General features: G+C 40.6%; 1 protein-coding gene across 1 annotated transcript in view; it reads left to right on the top strand.

The window, feature by feature from the left end:
• Window positions 1-26,022, top strand: part of CDH23 (cadherin related 23) — a 648,000-nt gene that overhangs the window by 429,282 nt on the left and 192,696 nt on the right. Inside the window, exons 21-25 of the mRNA XM_067465691.1 lie at window positions 1,258-1,369; window positions 6,907-7,092; window positions 7,524-7,669; window positions 10,036-10,255; window positions 18,476-18,628. Of these exons, the coding sequence (XP_067321792.1) occupies window positions 1,258-1,369; window positions 6,907-7,092; window positions 7,524-7,669; window positions 10,036-10,255; window positions 18,476-18,628 (817 nt within the window). The remainder of the gene's footprint in view (window positions 1-1,257; window positions 1,370-6,906; window positions 7,093-7,523; window positions 7,670-10,035; window positions 10,256-18,475; window positions 18,629-26,022) is intronic.

Below are 26,022 nucleotides of genomic sequence, written 5' to 3'. Positions count from 1 at the left end.
TGGGTTTATATATCTGTGGAATGACCAGGATAATGTTTCAGCTGATCACCTTGATTTGCATTCAATGGCCTGGAAGCGCCGGGGGGAATCTCTTGTTGAGAGTGAATTGATGTGCCTGATTGTATACTCTCTGTTGTTTTGCTGTGTAATTTTTGAGTTTTTTAATACTGGTAGCCAGATTTTGTTCATCTTCATGGTTTCCTCCTTTCTGTTGAAATTGTCCACATGCTTGTGGATTTCAATGGCTTCTCTGTGTAGTCTGACATGGTGGTTGTGAGAGTGGTCCAGCACTTCTGTGTTCTCAAATAATATGCTGTGTCCAGGTTGGTTCATCAGATGCTCTGCTATGGCTGATTTCTCTGGTTGGAGTAGTTTGCAGTGCCTTTCATGTTCCTTGATGCGTGTCTGGGCGTTTGGTGGTCCCTATGTAGACTTGTCCACAGCTGCATGGTACATGGTAGACTCCTTTGGACTTTGTTTAATATGCATAGCAGCAGCAATTACAAAGTCAAAAAGAATTGAAAAAGCAATGGGTACAATATATTTGGAATTGCATACATGCCCCAAGCCTTACACTGTTTCAGACTGAGATGTGAATGCACTGAACTGCTTTGCTGTTTAACCCTTGCGAGCATTTTTGAGCTGAACTAACAGTTAAGATGCTAAATCTTGCTATCAGTAGGTGGTAATGTGTATGAAACTTAACATCCAGGACTTATATATTCAGTCAAATAATACTTGGAGTCCCTTTCTTGTTGGGAAGGCTATAGAAAGGAACACCAAGATTATTAAGCCTATTGTGAAAAACTCGGATAACAATAATGGAAGTTGATCAAGAAAGTACAGAGGTGAGAAAAAATTACTTGAATTCATTTATTTGCTGTGACTCATGTACTTGTAGACAAACGTTTCTGTACCGTAGTTGGGAATGTAAGCACAGAATTCTGAAACCTTCCCTGGAGAGCTGCACCTCCTTTTTCAGAATAAACAATGAAGAATAAGATTTGGTACTGCTGAGTCAATGGAGCTTGAGTGGCAACATCTCACTAAAAAGCTAAATTGTGCATTACAAGATGGACATGAGCAACAACCTTGTCAGGCATTGCCATCAAGTTCCTGTCTGACATTTATAACCTGTAAAAAACCAAAAGAAAACAAAGGGATCATTCAAGCTTGCAAGTGTAGGTATAGAGTGCTAAGACAGACTGACTAAAATGTTTTTGAAAGCCTGAATTTGCAATTGTGATTCTTTTTCAGGTAAACATCACTTTGCTGGACATAAACGATAACTACCCAGTATGGAAGGATGAGCCATACTTCATCAATCTAGTGGAGATGACTCCGCCAAACTCTGATGTCACAACAGTAGGTGTTCAAAAGAATAATTTTCTGTCCACCCACCCATCCAGTCTTTAAAATAAAAAGTAGGTATGGAATATAGAACATACAACACATAGTTGAAGGAGAGTTGTGTAAATATATTTTGCTTTACCTAATGTAGTGAGCTAGCTATTCCCAAGACCAGGGGTCCTCAAACTAAGGCCCGGGGGCGGATATGGACCTCCAAGGACATTTACCCAGCTTTCGCTCAGGGTCAACCTAAGTCTGAAATGACTTGAAAGCACCCAACAACAACAACAATCCTATCTCAAAAGCAGGTCCACACTTCCCATTGAAATACTAATAAGTTTATATTTGTTAAAATTGTTCTTCAATTTAATTATTGTATTGTTTTTAAGTGTTTTTTGCTCTACAAATAAGATATATGCAGTGTGCATAGGAATTCATTCATTTTTTTTTTCAAATTATAATCCGGCCCTCCAACAGTTTGAGGGACTGAGACCTGGCCCTCTGTTTAAAAAGTTTGAGGATCCCTACCTTAGGCACTGCACAGTTACAGTTGTCTAGGTCGAACTGCCCTAACAACAGCTTATAATTTTCTCCTTCTACCTGTCTTTATTATCTTAACAGCAACAGTATGGTAAGACTACAACTATAAATTAGTAATGCTTGTTGGTTTTCCCTTTGCTTTGGAGATTGTAATGAAAGATTAAGCACTATGTTGAATACTGTGTAGCACCAGTAATATAATTATGTTTCTAGGGTGATGGGTCATCAGTCCCAAAGATTCCCACAGAACTTGGAAAGTGACTCTTTATCATGAAGCTCAGACCTACACTGAACTCCTAAGACTCCAAGAGCCAAGGGACTAAACTAACATCCTTTCATCTGGAGCCTTAGATAAACACTTTATTTATTTACTTATTTATTTACAGTATTTATATTCCATTCTTCTCACCCCACAGGGGTCTCAGGGCAGATTACAATGTACATCTACATGGCAAATATTCAATGCCATTGACACACAACATATATAGACAGACACAGAGGCAATTTAACATTCCAACTTTTCATGAGGGTATTCTGGCCACAAGGGGAGCTGTTGCTTCACCGTCCATTTATGACACTGATGAAGTACTTCCTCATTCTTTGCAGGTTTGCTGGAGATTTTTATGGCATCATAATTAGTTAAATTAGCCTCCCCGCGTAGGCGGTACCAAAATTTCCTACTTGACAGATGCAACTGTCTTTCAGGCTGCAAATGTCGACAGCAAGCTACACAAACTGGTTGGACACCAACTCCGACCCGGGCTGTCTTCGAACTCATGACCTTTTGGTCAGTAGTGATCTTAATGCAGCTGACTCCCAGCCAGCTGTGCCACAATCCCGGTGCAAACAGTAGTGTGCGACCAAATAGTCAAGACTTATGACCTCATCAGACAGGACTGTTTTCAACAGCATACGCCGGTTCCGATGGTTTTGTGATGGAGCCCAGCAGCTCCCATCCCATGCATTGAGATCAACAGGGGGAAGCCAGGTGGTGTTTGCTTCCCCCCATGGGATGAGGTAGGGGGGAAACCAGGCAATGCAGGGCATGGAGCGACAGGTTTCCCCCGCCGGGTATTGCCAGATTCTCCAAGATCTATTGCGATTCCGGCACAATGAATTATGAGGTCGTAAATCTAGTGCCAGGTGGTTCCAAGAATAAAACACACACACAGTCAGATTATAATAAACTTATTTGTAAAGGATATGTGGCAGGGCTCAGTTTGCATTGCAGTAGGTGGTCTGTGGTTTGCTCTTCACACTCGCATGTCGAGGATTCCACTTTGTTGGCTCTGCATCTCGTGGTGCCAGAGCAAAGTCTGTTCAGCGCCTTCCAAGTCACCCAGTTTTCTGTGTGCCCAGGAGAGAGTCTCTCATCTGGTATGAGCCATTGATTGAGGTTCTGGGTTTGAGCCTGCCACTTTTGGACCCTGACAACTTATCCTGGGTCTAGTCTGGTGTGGCATATAAGGATGCAAAAGCATGCTATCAAAGTCACTAAAAACACTCCAAAGCAATTTAAAATATAAAGAGAATAGCACCCAGTAAAAGGGAGTCTCTCATTTGGTATCAGCCATTGATTGAGGTTCTGGGTTTGAGCCTGCCACTTTTAGACTCTCGCTTGCTGAGGTGTTCCAGCAAATGTCCCTGTAGATCTTAGAAAATTATTTCTTGATTTAAGTCATTGGCATGCTGGCTGATACCCAAACAGGGAGGTTGGCCAGAGATGTCACTGCCTTGGTCCTTTCACTATTGGTTGCTACTGCCCGATGGATGTCAGGTGGTGCAATACCAGCGCAGACACCTCATGATAATGTGGCATTAAGAGCCACATCCACTGTTTTAGCATGGTGAGATGTGTTCCACAGTGGGCATGCATACTCAAGATGACCCAAAAGATGATGATGGAGGGAGAGACCTAAAGATGGAAAGGAAAGACCCAAACACACAGGCAGGAGGGATGTTTCCTCTCCCTGCCCCACAAGTCTCAAGGCCAGGTCCCCAACTAAGCACTCCTTGTCCCCTCTCTTTTCTATCTCTAAGGCAAGCAGAGGCATCAAAGTTCCATGGAGACATTGTCCAGCTGAGAAGAGGAAACTTCTTCCCTTCTTTCTCCCTCCGCTGCCTCCTTTCTGTTGGCCCTACCCTGTCAGAAATTCATTGCAACCCCAACATAAAACTGTGGAGACCCCATATGGGGTTGTGATCCATACTTTAAAAAGTTTTGATTTAATATATATTCAGTATGGTCTCATTCCATGCAGCTTTGCCTACCAATCTTCTTTTGATTCTGGATCAAAAGGCTTAGCTTTTCTTTCCCCCTCCATTGCTACTTTCCTATGCCATGAATTCTATGCCTCCACCTGCATGCTGACCGCCAATGTGTTTGGGAAGGATAAGATCACAGTTCATGAACATAGTACTTACATTCTGAGCTCATGTATTTCGCAGCCATTACATGGTCTCTTCTTTTGTATGTGTGTGTTAGGGTTGCGTTTTTTTAAAGTAAAATTTGTGGCCAATTTCTACTTTCTCAGCCTTGCTTGCGACCTCCTTCAAGGACCTCTCTGAAAGGCATTGATTTAAAGCCTTTCAAATCCCTCTGGCAAAATAAAAGAAGAGGGAGAGGGAGAATTATTCTCCATCACACCAGGAGAAAAATGACGGGCGTGAAACAGAAAATAAATGAGGGGAAAGCGAAGAGAATCCACAAAATCATCAAACAAGAAAGACCGTGTTAAAAAAAAATACCATAATGAAACATTAATCTTCTAGGGAGGAGGGGAAATAGCAAAGGGCTCCAGTCCAAGTTCACTATAAAGAAATTAACTCTCAGTTACCTTAACTGGCCTTTGAGCTCTCCATCCATAAACAAGCTTTGCTTTTTCAGTACACCATCAATCTTGACATGGCTCTGGCTCCTTGTACTTTGGTTTGTTTTGGGAAAGATGGGTTGGTAACTTGAAGTCTTGCAGCTTAATAACACATGCAATCAATTGTGGCTGTGCTGATCAAATATTTCTATATGATTAAAATAATATAATGAATTTTAAAAGCCATCAAGTCCTCATCAGAATTCCAGCAATCTATTCCATTTTTCAGTCCTAGATGTTGATTCATTGGAATAAATTCAACTATGTTTTTTTCCATGTCGACGTAGGGAGGTCAATCTTAATTTTTTGAATTCTGGATGAAAGTCGGGAACAATGAAAGTTTTTCATTTACTCATTTTCAGACCCTCTCCCACCCCCAAATTAGCAGGAAATAGCACAGCTCCCCACCCCTCACCCTGAATAACATAGCTTTCCAGAAATCATTTGGTTGGTACTCAGGACAGTTTGTTCAGACTCACTACTTTTACCACTTAAAAATACTTTAATTTATAAAGCTGAACTTATCATTGTTTTATTATATTTTTGGTTTATATCTTGTTGAGATGGGATGTTCGACTTAAATTGCAACATATAATCCTTTATCTTAAAAAATTCCCTTTAAATAGACAAAATATGGTATATACGTTCTTAAATAAAGGATAAATGAATTCTATCAACCTGGAAGATGAAAAACTGCTGGCTGAAGGTCATTGCACTAGGATGTTGGTGCTGAACCATTTTTTTGTTGAGGGGGGCATTTTATTTATTTATTTTGGGTATTGTTTACCCCGCCGTTCTCAACCCCCTAGGGAGGACTCAGGGCAGCTTCCAGCAGGCACATATTCGATGCCTACAATTGAACACAATAAAATACACTACAAACAGTAATTATAAATAATTAAAACTTTGAGTTAATACAATAAAATCTTCTAGAAAAGAAGCGAGCCTGGTGGCCATCGTTCTGCCAAGTTCTGTAATTAGTGATTCCATTCAGCTTATCATAATCCGTTTCCATAGCTCTTGTCGTCATTGTCCTTGTCAGTCTGCCAGATTACCCAAAGGCCTGGTCCCATATCCATGTTTTTAATTTCCTTCTAAAAGAGAGGAGGGATTTCCCCAGGAAGTGAATTCCATAGGTGGGGGGCCACCACCGAGAAGGCCCTGTCACTCATCCCCGCCAGTCTCGTTTGTGACAAGGGCGGGGCCGGGAGCAGGGCCTCTCCAGAAGATCTTAAATTCATAGGCGAGATGTAGAAGGAGATACGTTCAGACAGGTACGCTGGGCCGGAGCTGTAATAGATTTTCTATTACTAAAAAATCAAAATTTAATTCCAACAAAAGTATTTTAAGATAGTGTAGAAACTTCCAAAGGATACCTTTACAGTATCTGCTTCATTTATGAATTTTGGTAGGGAAGTCATATGGCTCTAGCTTCCATTAATGATCCTCTTCTGTTTCCCCAATTTTTGACTCATTTTTTTTTCTGGCCACAACAAAATTTTATAAGTGGAGGAAGGACTGTACAATGACTTTTCATAGAAACACTATCAGTTAATCTTAATTGCACGGTTCGGAACCCGCCTACCTTCATGACCATATCTCATTCCACAAACCTGCCCGATCTTTTCAATCTTCAGGGGAGACCCTCCTGTCACCCCTCCCTTTATCCCAGACCTGACTTCTGGAAACGAGGGAGAGAGCCTTCTCCTCTGTAGCCCCCTGACTCTGCAATTCATTGCCTGATGAGATTTGGCAAGTCCCCACTCTAGAAGCCTTCAAGGAGGATCTCAAAACCTGGCTTTTCCATTGCGCCTTTGAAGAGTAACCATTGCGCCTTTGAAGAGTGACCTTACATCTCCTTTGCCTGCACATTTAATACTTGTGCTTTGCTTACACGTTGTTTTACTGACACTCCTGTGATTACACTGCTGCTACATCAGAAAAGAAAGTGAGGACAGTTTCTTCCATGAGAGACTACATTGCCTGCAGAAAAACAACAGAGTACAATCCCAAGCGATGCTTTTTAATCCCCATATTTTCTACTTTATGCTTTAGTTTAGAGATCTCTGCACAGATATACTTGAAAAGGATTGTTTCATCTCTTCTTACATGGGTATAATATTACTCTCTTGATCTCTGCAGGTAGTAGCTTTTGACCCAGACCTTGCAGAAAACGGCTCCCTTGTATACAGCATCCGACCACCAAATAAATTCTACAGCCTTAACAACACCACAGGAAAGATTCGGACAACTGGAGTTGTGTTGGACAGAGAGAACCCAAACCCCCAGGAAGCTGAGCTCATGAGGAAGATCGTAGTCTCCGTCACCGACCGTATGATTACTTCAATTGCACCCTTACATTCAGTTAATTGGCACTTTACTCTGTTGCTAGAAGTTTTCTTCTGCACTCCTATGTAATGTATACTTTTGATAAAAAATATACGTTTACTCTATAGTCTGTTAAATAACTTTGTTATGGGGAAAAGTAGCTGTAATTTAAATTGCTGAATGTTAGATAAATATTGCCTTCTAATTTTAGATTCTGGCAATTTGTTTTAACTGTTTGTTATCACATTGACATTTTCCAAGGCCGATTTTTCCTTGAAAGGAAATTGTCAGTTACCCAAAGAGGACTGGATAGGTTGCTGCTATTTTCTCAGTTTAGGGAGGTTAATTATGACAAATTCTTAGATACTGCTGTATTGTTTTCAGTGGAACTTGGTGTTGTTGGGATTCCAGTAGTGATTTCTTTCTTTTCTGTAGGAGGTAGACCACCACTACGGGCCACTAGCAGTGCCACGGTATTTGTCAACTTGCTGGATCTCAATGACAATGACCCTACCTTCCAGAATTTACCTTTTATCACTGAGATTCCTGAAGGTCTTCCAGCAGGATCATCTGTTTTTCAGGTGAACAAATGGCTGTCTCATTGTTTGTTTGTTTTATTATTTCAGCCTTATGCTGACTGAAAATAATTCAGTCATTGTGCACTGGGATTTTTTAAAGAATGGGTTATGGGAATAGTGGCCTGTTTTCTGAGATTCTAGTGTATTGTGAACACAAAACGTTCCATGTCCAAATAATGCTGGTGACACTTCTTGAGATGCTCAATTGATTGACATTTTATTGGTACAGATGAGGAAAGCCACAGTGGGCACCTTAAACTATCTCAGCCATAAAAGAAGGCAAGTACAAACCTCCAGTATCTATCCTTATGTTATTGAAATATTGTCGAAGGCTTTCATGGCCGGAATCACTGTGTTGTTGTAGGTTTTTTCGGGCTATATGGCCATGTTCTAGAGGCATTATCTCCTGACATTTTGCCTGCATCTATGGCAAGCATCCTTAGAGGTTGTGATGTTTGTTGGAACTAGGAAAAATTGGGTTTATATATCTGTGGAATGACCAGGGTGGGACAAAGAACTCTTCTGTTGGAGCTAGGTGTTAATGTTTCAACTGATCCACCCAGAGGAAAAGTTTTCTTGCCATACGTCAAGGGAATCACTGACCACATTGGGAAGCTGATGAGGAAACACAAAGTACAAACTATCTACAGACCCACCAAGAAAATCCAACAAATGCTACGTTCAGCAAAGGACAAGAGGGATCCTCTCACTTCTGCAGGAGTCTACTGTATACCATGCAACTGTGGACAAGTCTACATAGGGACCATCAAACGCAGCATTGCCCAAACATGAATCAAGGAACATGAAAGGCACTGCAGACTACTTCAACCAGAGAAGTCAGCCATAGCAGAGCACCTGATGAACCAACCTGGACACAGCATATTATTTGAGAACACAGAAATGCTGGACCTCTTGAACAACCACCATGTCAGACTACACAGGGAAGCCATTGAAATCCATAAGCATGTGGACAATTTCAACAGAAAGGAGGAAACCATGAAAATGAACAAAATCTGGCTACCAGTATTAAAAAACCCTAAAATTGCAACAGCAAAACAACAGAGAGGAAACAATCAGGGACAGCTTACTTACTTACTCACTTAGTCCGAGGATGATGGTCCTCCAAGAGTGATATCCTGGGGGTGGGTCCGTAGGTGACTGTCGAGCCCTATTCTATATCTTCATCTTCTCCCACAGTGAGGGCATCGGTTTCCAGGTGGAAGACGGTTGGGGTTGGCTTGACGCCTCTTCCTCTTGACACGTTTCTCTCTTTCGCCCTCCATTCGTGCCTCTTCAAATTCTGCAGCACTGCTGGTCACAGCTGACCTCCAGCTGGAGTGCTCAAGGGCCAGGGCTTCCCAGTTCTCAGTGCCTATGCCAGAGTTTTTAAGGTTGGCTTTCAGCCAATCTTTAAATCTCTTTTCCTGTCCTCCAACATTCAGGCATCTGGACAACATGGCCAGTCCAGCAGAGTTGATGGCGGAGGACAATCGCTTCATTGCTGGTGGTCTTTGCTTCTTTCAGCATGCTGACATTTGTCCGCTTGTCTTCCCAAGAGATTTGCAGGGTTTTCTGGAGGGAGCACTGATGGAATCGTTCCAGGAGTTGCATGTGATGTATGTAGACTGTCCACATCTCGCAGGCGTATAGCAGGGTTAGGAGGACAATAGCTTTATAAACAAGCACCTTGGTATCCCTACGGATGTCCTGGTCCTCAAACACTCTCTGCTTCATTCGGAAAAATGCTGGACTCACAGATCTAATCACCTCTCCACAAAAGATTCCTCCAGGCAGTAACAAGCCACACCAAAAAACTGCCAGGCCATCAAATGCTAATCAAGGTGGTCAGTTGAAACATTCACACCTACCTTCAACAGACAAGAGTTCTTTGTCCCACACTGGTCATTCCACAGATATATAAACCCAATTTTTCCTAGTTCCAACAGACCTCACAACCTCTGAGGATGCTTGCTATAGATGCAGGCGAAACGTCAGGAGAACATGGCCTCTAGAACATGGCCATATAGCCTGAAAAAAACCTACAACAACCCAGTTATTGAAATAGATTTATCTCTAAACAGAAAAAAAATGCTCATTTTGAATTCTTCTGTACCAGAAATGCTTACTGCTATCCTGTGTCATTACAGCTGCACAGCTTGAGTTAAAATGGTCTGCCTTTTAAAAGTAAGGATTTAAATGCTGAAGGTAGGTTATAGAAACCAAGTAAGGACGGTCCTTAAAACACTCATTTAATTTAACACTGAATGCCTGTGAAAATAGCTGTTACTCTTTGGGGACCCTGAGCCTCCAGGTTCATTAAGAAGAGTTTCACCCAGTAGTTGTGCTTCATTTTTTTATTTCTCTCTTAGGTGGTAGCTATTGATCTCGATGAAGATGTAAATGGTCAAGTTTTGTACCGCATGCAGGTGGGCATGCCTAGGATGGATTTTGTCATCAACAGCAGTAGTGGTCTTATCAACTCCACAGCTGTACTAGACAGGGAAAGGATTGCTGAATACTATCTACGGGTGATTGCAAGTGATTCCGGAGTGCCATCCAAGAGTTCTACCAGCACACTCACTGTCCGAGGTGATTGAAGGACCAAAGCACTGCATGCTGTTCCACGATCACTGTTCTCTCATGTTTCAGATATCTCTTGAGTATGACTGGGTATGTCCAAACTTAGCCTCAATAGGAGTATAGTGTCAAGATTAAGGGAAAGTCATATCCCACACTATTCTGCATTGGTCAGACTTCACCTGGAATACTGGGCCTAAATGTGGGCACCATAAATCAAGGTGGATATTGACAAACTAAAATGTCTCCAGAGAAGGGCAATCAAAATGATCAAAAGTTTAGAAGCCAAGCCCTATGAAGCCAAGCTAAAATGCTGGGGATGAAAATGTTTAGCTTGGAGAAGATAAGGTTGAAAAGGGACATGATAGCCATATTTAAATATTTTAAAGGATTTCATATTGATGAGGAGGCAGACTTGTTTTTTTGCTGCTCTGCTTTTTGTCATGGACAAAAGGAATCAAGCTGCAGGAAAAGAAATTCCATCTAACTCTAAGAGCTGTTTGCCAGTGGATCACACTGCCTCAGAGTGTGGTTGAGGCTAAGTAGTCATCTATCAGGAGTGATTTGATTGTGTATTCCTGCTTGGCAGGGAGTTGGACTGTTACCTCTCCCAACCCTATGAGAAGAATGTTTTGGTTCTTGTCATGTAATCATAGAACTAGAAGGTACACCAAGGACCAACTAGTCAATATTTCAACAGTGCAGTAACTTATAGCTAGAAAACTCCAGTCAGATGGCCACCCAACCTCATAAAATCTTCCAAAACAGGAGAGTCTATTACCTTCTGAATGTGTGTGTCCACTGTCAGATGGTTCCTACTGTCAGAAATTTCTTTCTGTACAATAATCCCTGACCAAACTCTGCATAAAATGCCTTCAGAAGCACCTTATTTTACCTGTTTGAGCAATTAAACCCTACATGTATCGGCGAATATTATTATTACTATTATTATTATTATTATTATTGTGCTGTCACGTGCTGGGCCTATAGCAATTGGCTTTTGAACAGGACATGTGCTTTGTGCCCAGCGGGAAGCCAGGGTGCCTCAGCTGAGAGGCCCTAAGGATTTTCCTATACAAAGTCTATAGAAGCTTGAAAACTTTAACAAGGTCCTTTATTATTGCTTAGGTCTTCAACAAAACAATCAAATACTTCTCAGATCTTCAACAAGTCAAACAAATACTTAAAGGCTTTGAATCAACTGATGGCTTTCTTAATCTTGTCCACAAGGACAGGCAACTGGCTTCGTGAACTGTTTCTTTTCTTTAAGAGGAAAACCCTTTTTAACCCCTCCTTGGGCAATCTACTTTCTAAACTTTGCTGGTGTGGGCTCTACTCCCGGCTCCAAACTGCTTCTTGGGTCCCAAGTAGATCTAAGAGTCAAGGCTTTGTAGATTCTCCAGCTGGAGTCCTTTGGAACTGTTTTCCCCCAGAATTTCCTCCAGATGCTGTGAGAAACTAAGCTTCTCTACAGGTGGAGCTAATCCACGTCCTGTAGCTAAGCTTTCCAATGCAAGACTGACCTAAAATGGCTCTCTCTCCTTCCAGAGCCCTGGGGAAAGGGGCAGAACCAAAACTTAACAATGATTGATGGGTCATTGGCCCTATAATTGCAAACCAAGGGAAGCCACCTTATTGCAAAATGCATGAAACCTTGGAATGCATGCAAACTCTCAATAGAAAGAAAATGAAGTTGGAGCTTTTGGTACAGCCATGCCAGCACAATTATTATTAGGGCACTTTCAGACAGGCCTTATATCCCAGGATCTGATCCCAGATTTTCTGTTTATCCCAGATTATCTGGCAATGAGGAGTCATATAATCTAGTTTAAAGCAGAAAACCTGGGATCAGATCTTGCAATCACTAAAGGCCTGTCTGGAGGGGCCCGTCCAAAAGGGCCCTTAGTTTCAGTTACAGTCTCTTTTTGTATTACTTCAGTCCATTGGTCTGGCTTTCTCTCAGAGCAGCAAAAAAACAAGCTTGTCTCATCTTCTATTTATCAACTCTGGAGATATTTAAAGATGACTACCTTATATACTCAGATATAAGTCAACCTCATGAATAAGATGAGGGTAGGTTTGGGGGCCAAAAATATGGATTTTGATAAGCCAAGAGCAGGCATGTAGCCAGAGGAGGGGGGCTTGAGGGGCTTCACCCCCCCCCCCCCCAAATTCTCATGGTGGTTCACGAAAAGGCCTTACTGGTGCGTTATTTAAACTGTTATGTTTATTCATATCATGATCTGATCACCATACTCAATATATCCCATATGCATGGGGGTATTGGGGTAACGATACAAAAGGTTTGCTAGGGTAGACCCTCTTTCACTCAGATTCAGCCCCCCCCCCCCCCCCCCCGAATCGAAATCCTGGCTACGGGCCTGGCCAAATGTCATTCCACAGAGAGAGGGAAACACCAATGCTACCTCAGGAGACCAATGACTCCCTTATCGTTGCTGCCATTCCTCACCCAGGAATTTGAAAAGACAGAGAGTAGAAGTGGCCAGTGCTCCTTTTAGGTTCTCCCGGGACAGACTAAGCTCTTGCCTTTAACCACTCACTTCAGAGAATTATCCCTTTTTGATAAGAGGTCAGGTGTAGTACTTACATTGGCTCATTGGTAAATTGACTCAGGTTTTTGTCAATTTGTCTAGAGTTATGCATGACTATATAGGGTATACTATCACCTCTCTTATAATGCTTGAAGGAATTTTCTGCACATGGGCTGGGGAAGGAAATTGAATCAGAAATCATTAAGATCATTACGCAATTCTTATGTTCCACTTATTAATAAATGGTCAAAAAGGCATATCAGCTGATGCACAGAACTGTGCAACTGAAGTTGGGAATATATCTAGGTTTGTTCCTTTTAGGATTTAGGGCAGCTTTGAGCCTGGCCTTGATGAGAGCAAAAGGTGGGATGCACAACCTGACTAAATAAAATGTTCACCTAAATGTCAAACTCTAGGAAAGTTGGGTACACCTAGATCACAAAATATTACATTCCCAGTCCCACTGCTCCTCATTGCAGACTCCTTTACTTTAAAAGTGGTCTAGAAAATTTGCATGTGAATGATGTCAAAAATGATGGTTATGTTTGAAATTTACTGATGACATTTCCAAAAACTATTTGCTACTGGGAAAAGTATTTCCCATGAACTGGGAAATTATGTAGTATTATTGTCAGCAGCAGCTGTAACACACTTCTTTCTGTGCTGTCACTCTTAGCTGTCACACCTATTCTCAATATCACTAACTGAATCCTATGCACTCCTCTCCTTTTCTCTCTACTGAATAATAATAATAATAATAATAATAATAATAATAATCTTTATTTATAACCCGCCACCATCTCCCCGATGGGGACTCGGAGCGGCTTACAAATGACAATTACAATAAAGAAAAACCAAAAACACAACCCGAAAATGCAAACTATAAACAGTAACATCATAGTTACATAAAACATATGAATACATCACAATATAAAAATTACAATATGCACAGGCACAGTAATAATGAGCGGGCTACACGCAGTGATTAAAAAGACAAAGTAATTAAAACTAATTAAAAACTCGGGTGAGATAAAAGAGAGAAGCAGGTAATTTACGGAGGAGGGCTCATTTTAGCGGGAGTTGTGGAATCAAGCTTTCCCATGAGGTGGTGGGGAAATATACTCCAATGACAAAGCTTTGAGATCCTGCAATCATGTGGGATTATATACCTAATCATCAAAGGCGCAGCGAAAGAGCCAGGTTTTAAGGTTTTTTTTGAAGATTTCTAGGGAATCTAGGGAATCTACTGAACTCAACATATTGTTAACTGTCAAACACATACAACACTCCCTCTCTTACACACACACACACACACAAATGTGTTTTGCTCACAAGTTAAGGCAGAGGTTTTTATTTACTTCGTTTTTGTGCCTCAATAAATCTGCTGTTACATATCATAGAATCATAGAGTTGGGCCATCCAGTCCAACCCCCTGCCAAGAAGCAGGAAAATTACATTCAAAGCACCCATGACAGATGGCCATCTAGCCTCTGTTTAAAAGCTTCCAAAGAAGGAGCCTCCATCACACTCTGGGGCAGAGAGTTCCACTGCTGAACGGCTCTCACAGTCAGGAAGTTCTTCCTAATGTTCAGGTGGAATCTCCTTTCTTGTAGTTTGAAGCCATTGTTCTGCATTCTAGTCTCCAGGGCAGCAGAAAACAAGCTTGTTCCCTCCTCCCTATGACACCTCCTCACATATTTATACATGGCTATCATGTCTCCTCTGTCTTTTCTACAGGCTAAACATGCCCAGCTCTTTAAGCCGCTCCTCATAGGACTTGTTCTCCAGACCCTTGATCTTTTTAGTCGCCCTCCTCTAGATAAATTCCATTTTGTCAATATCTCTCTTCAATTGTGGTGCCCAGAATTGGACACAATATTCTAGGTGTGGTCTAACCAAGGCAGAATAGATGAGTAGCATGATTTCCTTGGATCTAGACACTATGCTCCTATTGATGCAGGCCAAAATCCCATTGGCTTTTTTTGCTGCCACATCACATTGTTGGCTCATGTTTAACTTGTTGTCCATGAGGACCCCAAGATCTTTTTCACACGTACTGCTCTCGAGCCACACATCCCCCATTCTGTATCTTTGCATTTCATTTTTTTCTGCCTAAGTGGAGCATCATTGAGTATCTTGGGTACATTAAATCATAACCATGCCAGTTAAATCCAGTTCAATTCCAGGTTGTATCACAACAACATCAAGGGAAAAAAATCATAGTGAGATGAACAGTTCTACAAGACATTGTAGAAGTAAAAGTTAATTCACAATGTGGGAATCCATCACAATTAAAGCCTATGGGAAAAAGAAAGTCCAGCAGTTAAAAATCACTCTTCCAGAATTTCACATTTTGTACAGATGGGGCATGCAGCGACGAGCCTTTGTTTGCAAATAAAATGAACAGATGCCTCACTGCAGTCAACTTGTCTTTTTCACATTCCCCTTTTGCTGCCCTCAATTTATATGTCAGTTTCTCTGATAATCCAGTTGACCAGCCCCTGTCAAACCGACAGTGCGTGCAGAGACTTTTAAATATCTTCCAAATATCTATTAGTTTGGGGTGCATACCATATATTGCTGTGATAATGACAAAAAAGTAACAACAATAACAAGCTGGTAGTATGCACTTTGCTTTTCATCTATTTCTGGGGTGCTAATCAGCAAGAACATAAGGTAGGTGTTCTATATGTGCATTTCTGTAAAGGTAAATTGTGACACTCCACACCACAATAACCATATGGCTAGATCCGACTCATTGGTGGCCATGGGAGGGGTCCGTGGGCTCCCCTTCCTGTCATTTTTAGGACTACCAGGTTGAAAATGACCACACTTGGGGGACATATTAGCCACTGTTAGTCCACCCAGTTTCATTACATTTGGGTCATCCCCTGATTTTTAGGAATTTCTTTTTTTTTTTTTAGAAATAAAATATTTAAAAATTCCCCAAAAGATATTCCCCACCATTCCTTCCTGACAAATGTCAAATATGTTCTTCCACATGACACAGCCCAGTGTCCCACTATTACAATTCCTTCTTTACTAATAAAAAAAACAACCGCAAGCAACTTTTTCCAAAGCTTTTGCATTTCTTGTTCTCACAAAAAAAGATGGGTTCTGGCAAAGTTTCTCCACAGATTGAAGCCCAAAACTAATTATTGTAGTTGTTCTTACTATTGTCCACAGCCAATACTACTATTACTACTACTTATTATTATTATTATTATTATTATTATTATTATTATTTTACTGACACAAAAACACAGTATGTCACAGCAATTGAGATCTATATGCAGGATTTCGTATCACAGAATCATAAGTTGAACACTTCCCAAGCGTCTAGGACTGTGTGATGTTGTTGTTGTTGTTATGATTATTATTTGAAATTCAGAAGGCATAGAGCAGCACAGAGAGAAATATAAGCAGAGAGAATTTGTTTGCAAAGGAATGAAATTATATGTAGGTACTGGTAGATAGGTAACGAGGTACTAATTTTCTCAAAATGAGGCTTTTCTGTTTGTTTGTTTGTTTGTTTGTTTGTTTGTTTGTTTGTTGGGATTTATTATTATTATTATCTATTAGAAGTATTTACTGAAGAGGAGGGGAGGAGAAAAAGAAGCGAAAGGGTGACTCTCCAAAGCCCCCAAAGGCACATGTGCACCCAGCCTGCACATTCCTAACTCCTAGTCAGTCTAATTAAATAAAAAATCAATGAAATCAACGAAAAATCAAAAAAATTCAAGAGAGAGGCCAGACTTAGCCAAAAATAAAGCAGAGAGCAAGTGGCAAGGCAATCGGACTGAAGCACCTCTCTAGAGCCAGGATGCAGAAGGCAGAGAGCAGCACAGAGAGAAATATAAACAGAGATAATTTGTTTGCAAAGGAATGAAATTATATGTAGTGCTAGGTAGGTAACTAGGTACTAATTTTCTGAAAATGAGGCTTTTCTATTTGTTTGTTTTGATTTATTATTATTATTATCTATTAGAAGTATTTACTTAAGAGGAGGGGAGGAGAAAAAGAAGTGAAAGGGTGACTCTCCAAAGCCCCCAAAGGCGCATGTGCACCCCACCCACCCATCCCGCACGTTCCCAACTCCCAGTCTCACTAAATAAAAAGAATTAAAAAATCAAGGAAAATAAAAAAATTAAGAGAGAGGCCAAACCAAGTAAAAAAAAAAAAGCTGAAAGCAAGCAGCAAGGCAATCGGACTGAAGTACCTCTCTAGAGCTAGGATGCAACTGAGAGCAATGGAGGTGGTTGCCTCATAGACGCAGCTTGCATAAGATACGTCACAGTATTATTATATTCTGATTGGCCCAAAAGACTGTACTCACAGGGAAACCCCATGTGAGCAGCACACAGCAGCCTCTCCACGCACCACGTGGTACTGAACAGGGGAGGAGGAGCTGTGATCAGCTGCCACGTGGCCGTGTTATGGACAAAAAAAATGTGGCGACTGAGCCCTTACCATTACAGCTATCCTAACAAGCTGGATTGGCCGAAAGGAACCGATCAAATCAAACCTGTGCACAAGCCTACTGAAAACATAACATCCAATTGCATACCCCTTTATTCTGGTCATTTGGGGTGAGGCTTGTTTAAACAGGAAGGTTTTTGCCTGCTAACAAATACTTATGCATTATCATTCAGTGGCTACATCTATACTGCCATATAATTTAGTTTGGAAATTGTATAATGTGGCAGTGTCAATGGAACCAGCCACATAGGAAGACGTTCTTCTGCAGCTGCCATGCTACTGTAAAACTGTAAGAATTCTTCATTAGAAGCTATTGGCTTTGCTCTCTTGATAATGCTTTGAATGCTTGTGTGTTAATTGTATCATTAGTGATTATTGCTAATGTATGTTGATATTCCCATCCCAGTGTGTTTACATATTGTACCTTACTACATGCTTGATTTCAGAAATTTTCTAGAAAAATGCAGTCTGCTGTCTATCTAGGAAAGGGATTCTGTTTTGTTGTTTCCATTTTTGCCATGTGTTGGTAGAAGGGGATTTCCTTTAACTTCAAATGCATAAGAATAAAGAATGGTTAAATATTATAAAAAGAAAAATATATATGCAGAACTTCCCACATCTTCTAACCCAGGGGTCCTCAAACTAACGCCTGGGGGCCAGATACGGCCCTCCAAGGTCATTTACCCAGCACTCACTCAGGGTCAACCTAAGTCTGAAGGGACTTGAAAGCACACAACAACAATCCTATCTCAGCCAAAAGCAGGCCCACATTTCTCATTGAAATACTAATAAGTTTATATTTAATTATTTTATTGTTTTTAAGTGGTTTTTTGCACTACAAATAAGATATGTGCAATGTGCATAGGAATTTATTTTTTTCCAAATTATAATCTGGCCCTCCAATAGTTTGCGGGACTGTGATCTAGCCCTCTGTTTAAAAAGTTTGTGGACCCCTGTTCTAACCTTTTGCCAATTTAACTGTATTCCCCACTCATGTATCTTTTCCACTGCTTTCCTGAATAGGTTTTCTTTACAAGACAGTCTGGAAAAGATCTGTTCCCTAGTTGAAGCCCTATGGTAACCCAGATGTTAAAACTGAATATTGAACACCAGCAGTGGTATAAAACCTATGTTTTAGGAATGCTTGGTAAAGTCTGGGGGCATAACTCAGAGTCATCCTTGATCATATTCTCTCTTATAGTTTTAGATGTGAATGATGAGAACCCCACCTTCTTCCCCGCCGTCTACAACGTGTCGCTTCCAGAGAATATACCTCGCGATTTTAAAGTGGTTCGCTTGAATTGTACCGATGCGGATATGGGTCTCAATGCTGAGCTCAGCTATTTCATTACAGGTACCAACACTTTCTAAAAGGCTCTGTAGCTGTCAACACACCTTGAAATTATAAGATACTATCTGTACCCGGCCACGCGTTGCTGTGGCCCATTGTAGAGTAATGGGAAAGAAAGAAAAGAGAAAGAGCTGGTTTCTAAGCTATCAATACACAACTGAAGTGGCAAAGTGTCAACCTAATATAGGCCCCCTTTCAGTCTCCTCGAGGCCAAAGGGTTATATGGGGTTAAGCGCTTTGAGTCGCCTGACGGCTGAGAAAAGCAGTATATAAATGAAGTAAAATAAATAAATAAATAAATAAATATGGATGTGTGGAAGGGCCCTGGGTTACCTGAGTCCACACTGCCATATAAACCAGTTCAAAGATATTATATAGGTATTATTATTAATATTATTATAGACATATAGATATTATTATTGTTCAGAATGCGGCAGCCAGGTTACTCACAAGAACGCCCATGAAATGCCAAATAACACCAGTGCTGCAACATTTTACATTGGCTTCCAACTGAGTACCGTGGCCTGTATAAGATGTTAGTTCTGACCTTTAAAATTCTTTACGGCCAGGGTCCATCGTACCTTAGGGACCGCCTCTTCTTCTCCCATCACCGGAGGTCACAACGACCAGCCCAACCCAACTTGCTCTATAGACCGGGTCCTAGAGAAGTGCACTTGGAAAGGACCAGATGCAGGGCTTTTTCTATTTCTGCCCCTGCCTTGTGGAATTCCTTGCCACCCTATATGAGAGCCATGCGTGACTTAGGACCTTTTACTCTAGCACTTAAGACCTGGCTTTTTACTAGAGCATTCGATCTCTGTTAATTTTTAATTTCTGTATGTATTTTATCATTTACAATTTAGCTGTAAATCACCTAGAACATTCTCGGATGGAGGGAGATTAATAAGTAATTAAAGATGATGATGATGATTATAGGCATATACATATTATTATTATTATTATTATTATTGACACAAATATTATTATTAAAGGTATATAGGTATTATTATTATTATTATTATTATTATAGATGTTATTTTTTATTTCATATCAAAATTTTATTATTATTATTTACAGTATTTATATACTGCCTTTCTCACCCCTGGGGGGACTCAAAGCATTGCATGAATTAGTATAAAACTGATAAAAAAAATAGGAGCACAGGGCTAAACATCTTTCAAGCAAAAACGGGCAACAGATGTATGGATATTATTACAGACCTATAGATATTATTATAGGCATATAGATATTATTATTATTATTATAGATATTATATAGCTATTATTATTATAGATGTATACATATTATTTTATATGTATATAGATATTATTATTATTATTATTATAGACATAGATATTATAGGCATAAAGATATCTTTTTTGAGTGAAGGACATAGACTGCTTTAGTTGGTGTCTTGTGTTCAAATTTGGTGTCAATTTGTCCAGTGGTTTCTGAGTTCTGTTAATCCCACAAACAAACATTACATTTTTAGTGGGTTGTAGGTTGTTTTTTCAGGCTATATGGCCATGTTCTAGAGGCATTCTCTCCTGGAGAGAATGCCTCTAGAACAGTGGTTCTCAACCTGTGGGTCCCCAGGTGTTTTGGCCTACAACTCCCAGAAATCCCAGCCAGTTTACCAGCTGTTAGGATTTCTGGGAGTTGAAGGCCAAAACATCTGGAGACCCACAGGTTGAGAACCACTGCTCTAGAACATGGCCATATACCCCGAAAAAACAACCTACAACAACCCAGTGATTCCGGCCATGAAAGCCTTCGACAATACATTACATTTTTATTTATATAGATTTGGCTTACAGGTAGTGGAGAGGACTCTGTTTTTCTTTTTTCGCTTTGTTTCAGATTTATAGATAGCCCCATCCCAAAGGCAACATTCGAAGGAGCCTTCACTTAATTCTTCTCCATGTTTTATGAGGTGCCTTCTATTCTCCCTTCCCTTCCATACATACTGGCAGTGGGTGATGGCAGTTCCAATTTCTCCTCCAACTCAATTCCTTTTCCCTATCTTTCCATCGGAAGTAGCATCTCTTTCATGGTCTGTGAACAAGACGTCCCATTCACCCTTTCCTACCAGTGATATGGTTTGGCACTGCAGTGCTGAGTATAGGTAAAATGTATGCAAATGTGACAGCCAAAGGGGCTTTTCATCCTGCTGTTAGGTTTGCAAGGCTAATTTACATGGGGATTTGCATATGCTTTCCTATGATGCTTTGCAAATGATAGCAGAACTGTTTTGGGTTGTTTGCTCCTGAGAATTATCTATGCCTCATCAGACTGAAAGAGTCATCAGCTGCCTTATGTTTGGTGAATGTGGATATGACAGTTTGAGAAAGGCATTGTGGCGGAACTCATTTGCAGTGTCTGGTGATGTGTAGCCAGGTACATTGTATTTTCATGTAGACAAAGGCATGAAAATAAGCCTTCCTTTATAAAGAGCTACTGTCTTAGTAGGTGTTTCAAGATTGTGTCTTCATTTACTTGGGTTGTATGGGTTGCATGTGATGCTTGCTTTATAAATGGATGACTTAATGTAATTGGCAATGCTTCCAAAAAAAGGTCAAGAAATACGATGCTAGAGATCTGAGCTACCCCTTATTAAACAAGGCTCTTTCTGAAATTTGACTTTCTATATCAGTAGTAGGCAACTGCATGGAGTCCCCAGTGTTGCAGTGGGTTAAAGCGCTGAGCTGCTGAGCTTGTTGACCAAAAGGTCACAGGTTTGAATCCGGGGAGCGGCGTGAGCTTCCGTTGTCAGCCCCAGCTTCTGCCAACCTAGCAGTTCGAAAACATGCAAATGTGAGTAGATCGATAGGTACCACTCCGGCGGGAAGATAACAGCGCTCCATGCAGTCATGCTGGCCACATGACCTTGGAAGTGTCTATGGACAATGCCAGGTCTTCGGCTTAGAAATGGAGATGAGCACCACACCCCAAAGTCGGACACGACTGGACTTCATGTCAGGGGAAAACCTTCACCGCTTTGAGTCGCCTGAGGGCTGAGAAAAGCGGTATATAAATAAAGTAAATAAAATAAGTAAATAAATACCGTTACCTAGTAGGCAACTGTAGGGGACTAGACGGTGAGACTAACCCTCCATGGAACTTCACTATGTTTTGGATCATCTCAAATGTTTTAAGAGGAAGAAGACTATATGACAGGAGTGGGCAACTGAGCGAGGAGAAGGGGTATTAGCCCTTCAGGATACCTTTGGAAGCTGTGCCTTTTCCCACAAATAATATTCTCTTCCTCCTTCCCAAACATAAAAAAAATATCCACTGGGGCATTTGAGGAGTGGTCTTTCTGGACCCTTAGCATTTCTGAGGCAATTTGAGAGAATAATTTCTTTTCTAAAATTCACAATATTTTGTTTTCAAACATGAGAGGCATTAGAGGGCATCCAGCATGTGGAAATTCTCTCTACACCCACAAAGATCTTTTGGGACATTTGGGGGGCTTTTGAAACAAAATAAATTAGAAACTTTCGGGGGGAAAGTCAGCATTTTTTAATATGGAGGAGTGGGTTTTGAGGACCATAAAAATAACACTTGGAGACCAAATGCAGCCTTCAGGCTTCTTTAGGAAGAGCTTAAAAACTTGACTGTTCCAGTGTGTCTTCAAGGAATGATGAACTGAACTATAACCCCTGCCCTGACCAAACCCTGAAAAAATGCTCTCGGAAGCACTTTATTTCTTAACTACTAGTGCAATTAAATCCTCCTTTCGTCCCTCTGATCCCCTGTCCAGATACATTACATTGCCTTCTCACTCAGTGTTTTAAACTTTTTAATCTTTGCTACTGGCCCTGCCCACTCTGATTTATTTTCTGTATTTAAATTATTGTGATTTTACATTGTTGTGCCTTTTATATTGTCTTTTGTCTTTTTATTTCTACTTTATATTTTATCATCGTTGTATGTTGTTTATTTGCATTGCTGTGTTGTAGCGCTTGGCCTCATGTAAGCTGCCTGAGTCCCTTAGGGGAGATGGTGGAGGGGTATAAATAAAGTTATTATTATTATTATTATTATTTCTCTTTGCTCACCTATATTCTAGGAAATTTGGGGGGGGGGGGGGTCAGAAGAGCATTTGTGAGTGTTAGGGAAACCTGAAAAAAGTGCATGTAACCCATGGGCCATAATTTCCTCGCCCTGCTCAACACAATTGAGCAATTGTCCATAGTGTCATGGTACACAGAACACCATGCATTGCAATGCTTGTTGCTTGCATTATTCTGATGCACACATTTTGCTCTAAAACAGTGGTTTTCAATCTGGGGTCCCCAGACAGAGGCGGCCCTAGGTAATTTTCAAAGATAAGCAAACAGTATTTTGCCCCCCGCCCCCCCAACCAATCACTGATATATATTTTCTGTTCATTGTGGGAGTTCTGTGTGCCATATTTGGTTCAATTCCATCATTGGTGGAGTTCAGAATGCTCTTTGATTGTAGGTGAACTATACATCCCAGTAACTACAACTCGCATATGTCAAGGTCTATTTTCCCCCAAGAGCACCTCAAGAGCGCCCCTGGGCAAAATCAACTATACTGCAAATGCTTACTTTGCATAATGAGTTGAGCCACCCTGTCCCCAGATGTTTTTGGCCTACAACTCCCAGAAAATCGAGCCAGTTTACCAGCTGCTGGGGTTTCTGGGAGTTGAAGGCCAAAAACATCTGGGGTCCCCAGGTTGAGAACCACTGTTCTAAAATATTAAACTCTTCATTTCCTCACTGGGTTTCCCTAAACTAAGTTTGCCAGAATTAGGGCAATAAGATTGGCTTCTCAAAATCTGATTTTCTGCCTGACAGCAAATCTTTGGAAGTCTTAGCTCTTCTGCAGCTTGATTAATATATGCCAATATGTGATTTTCAACCACCTTTACCAATATAAGGCATGGCTATCCAACATTATTTGATATTAAATCTCATTCACTGCAATCGAAATAATTTAAGAATTGTAATTTTGTCATTCTTCGCTGCCCGAATTGAAAGCAGTGAGATATAACACAGTAATACAACTTTGGCTGGATCTTATGCTAAATAAATATGTTTTATTTTCTGGGTGTTATTTTAAGATGGGTCAGTGTCCACATGGACTAGCCATTCAGTGCGTAACTACTATACATTATTTACAAAGACTCCAAAAGTTGTCAATTCTCGCCCTCTGCTGCCCAAAGTCTGCAGTGACACCATACATCGTGTGCGTGTGTGTGTGTGTGTGTGTTGAAAATGGAATTTAGATAAACGTGTGAGTCTCATGCACACACACAATCCACTCTGAACTCTTCAATGGATTTATATTTTGTAAAGGTTTTAGGCAGTCCTAGCAGAACCCAATCTATTAAAGATGTTCATGTCTTTGCATCCTCAGTTTTTGCCTTACAGATTGAAACCAGTTTCATGCTTATTTAGTTTTCAGGGCCTCCACACCCAAAAGGATGAAAGGAATAAGTTTGTAAAAAGGTCAAAAATTAGAAAATTCAAAAACTAGTTTTATGAGAAACTAAAACATAAAAAAGGCAGACATAATTTGAATTCAGCTTCCTAACTAGAGTCTCAGTCAACTAAATCAGGGAGAACTCAAAAGTAGTCATTATCTATGGTAAGTTACTTCAACTGAGTACTTCCATTTGCAACTAAGTTTTAGACCTGGGGTGAGAACTGTGCAGCCCTTCAGATAATATAATAATAATATTTTTTCATTATTTGTACCCTGCCACCATCTCCCTGAAGGGACTCGGGGTGGCTAACAAAGCACTTCAAAGTGCCGCACCTAAAATAAAAACAGTTACCTAGACTTCAAAGTAATGAAAACATGAGTAGAAATCCATAAAATATCACATAATAAAATTAAAATTCCACATTCATAAAATGCAGTTATAACTGCAGATAAAACTGGTTGTTTTCAATTAATGAACCCAGTGCCGAAGTGTAGTCACCAACTAACCCTTAAAATCTACTCAAGATCAGAGGCTTGTTTAAAAAACCATGTTTTGAGACTGGATCAGAAAACTTGAAGAGAGGGGGCTAACCTAATTTCTCTAGGGAGGGTATAACGATCCAACCGCTGTACCACCAAATTATAAAGATCACACCGCTGCTCCTTCAAATTATAACAATCACACAGCAGCCTACCAAATTATAACAATAATACCACTCCAGATTAGCTCATCAAAAATATAGAGGGAGAATAGTTGTGGGACCAACCGTCTATTTAACATTTAGGAACTGGGAACCATTGTAACTGTGAGACTTAAAAGAATTCTTTAAAAGATTTCTGCTGCCACCATATTACCAATGAGCAGGCTGAGGTACTTATGAGAGGTTGTTCAGTAACACACTCTGTGTTACTCTAGTTTTCTTAGAGGCTGGTAAAAAGCTGACTTGAATAATACTTTTACCACAAAGGTATTCACACTGAGGCTGATATAAGTTGGTAAAAATAACAAGAACTTTATTTTAACAGACTTGAATATTTCAGGTACAAAAGCTTAATGGTTTCAGTAAAGTTCTGGCATCAAAAAGCTTGTGCTTACGTTTGATAAGAGATCTTAAAAACTTCTGGGTTACAAGCCTTACAGTTTCAACACAGAAAATTACTTCAGGAAATGAATCTCTGAAAGTAACTCCCCAAAAAATCCCCCTTAGGAATCTAGCCAAAACCTGAACTAGCCTTCCTTAAGGAAAAGAACTGACCACTAACGGGGTTCTGCTCCCCACAGTATTCTAGCTATATTTCTCTATAGCTATCCTGAATACTAAACAAAAGACTGCTTCAAAGTTCTTCAAAACCCCAAACTGCTCTCACTAACACCCAACGTCTTCGCTCTACCCTTTCCAAGCTCCAACTCTCAACTGGCAAACTGGGAAACCAAGCCTCAGTTTAAAAGTCACTTTTTTCCTTCAGATCACTTAGGCTCCGCCCTCATAATTCTAAACAATCCTAGTGGTCTAACTTTCCCTCCAAGACTAGAACACACCCCCTTAAGGCAAACCTAACCTAAGATGGCATCTGCCTGTCTCCCTTATCTAAAATGGATGCCGTGGCTTTGCCAGGCCCATTCTCCTAGGCCTAAGCTAGCTTGCCAAGGTAAGGGATTCATTACAGAAGGCATTCCAGAGCTGAGGTGCCACCACCGATAAGGCCCTCTCTTTCATCCCCATCAACTGTACTTGGGATGGTGGTGAGACCAAGAGAAGTGTCTCCCTGGCAGATCTTAGACCCTGTGGCAATTCATAGAAGGGATGTGATCACGAAGATAGATTAGACCAAAGGCTTTATAGGTAATAACCTGCACTTTGAATTGGGCCCAGAAAATTGTTGGAAGCCATTGGAGCTGCTTTAAAAGAGGTGTTGTATGCTCCCTGAAGTTAGCCCCT

The sequence above is a fragment of the Anolis sagrei genome, chromosome 3 (genome assembly GCF_037176765.1).
Source record: "Anolis sagrei isolate rAnoSag1 chromosome 3, rAnoSag1.mat, whole genome shotgun sequence".
Lineage (NCBI taxonomy): Eukaryota > Metazoa > Chordata > Lepidosauria > Squamata > Dactyloidae > Anolis > Anolis sagrei.
The sequence above is the reverse complement of the archived record's forward strand: the minus strand, read 5'-3'. Positions and strand labels throughout refer to the sequence as shown.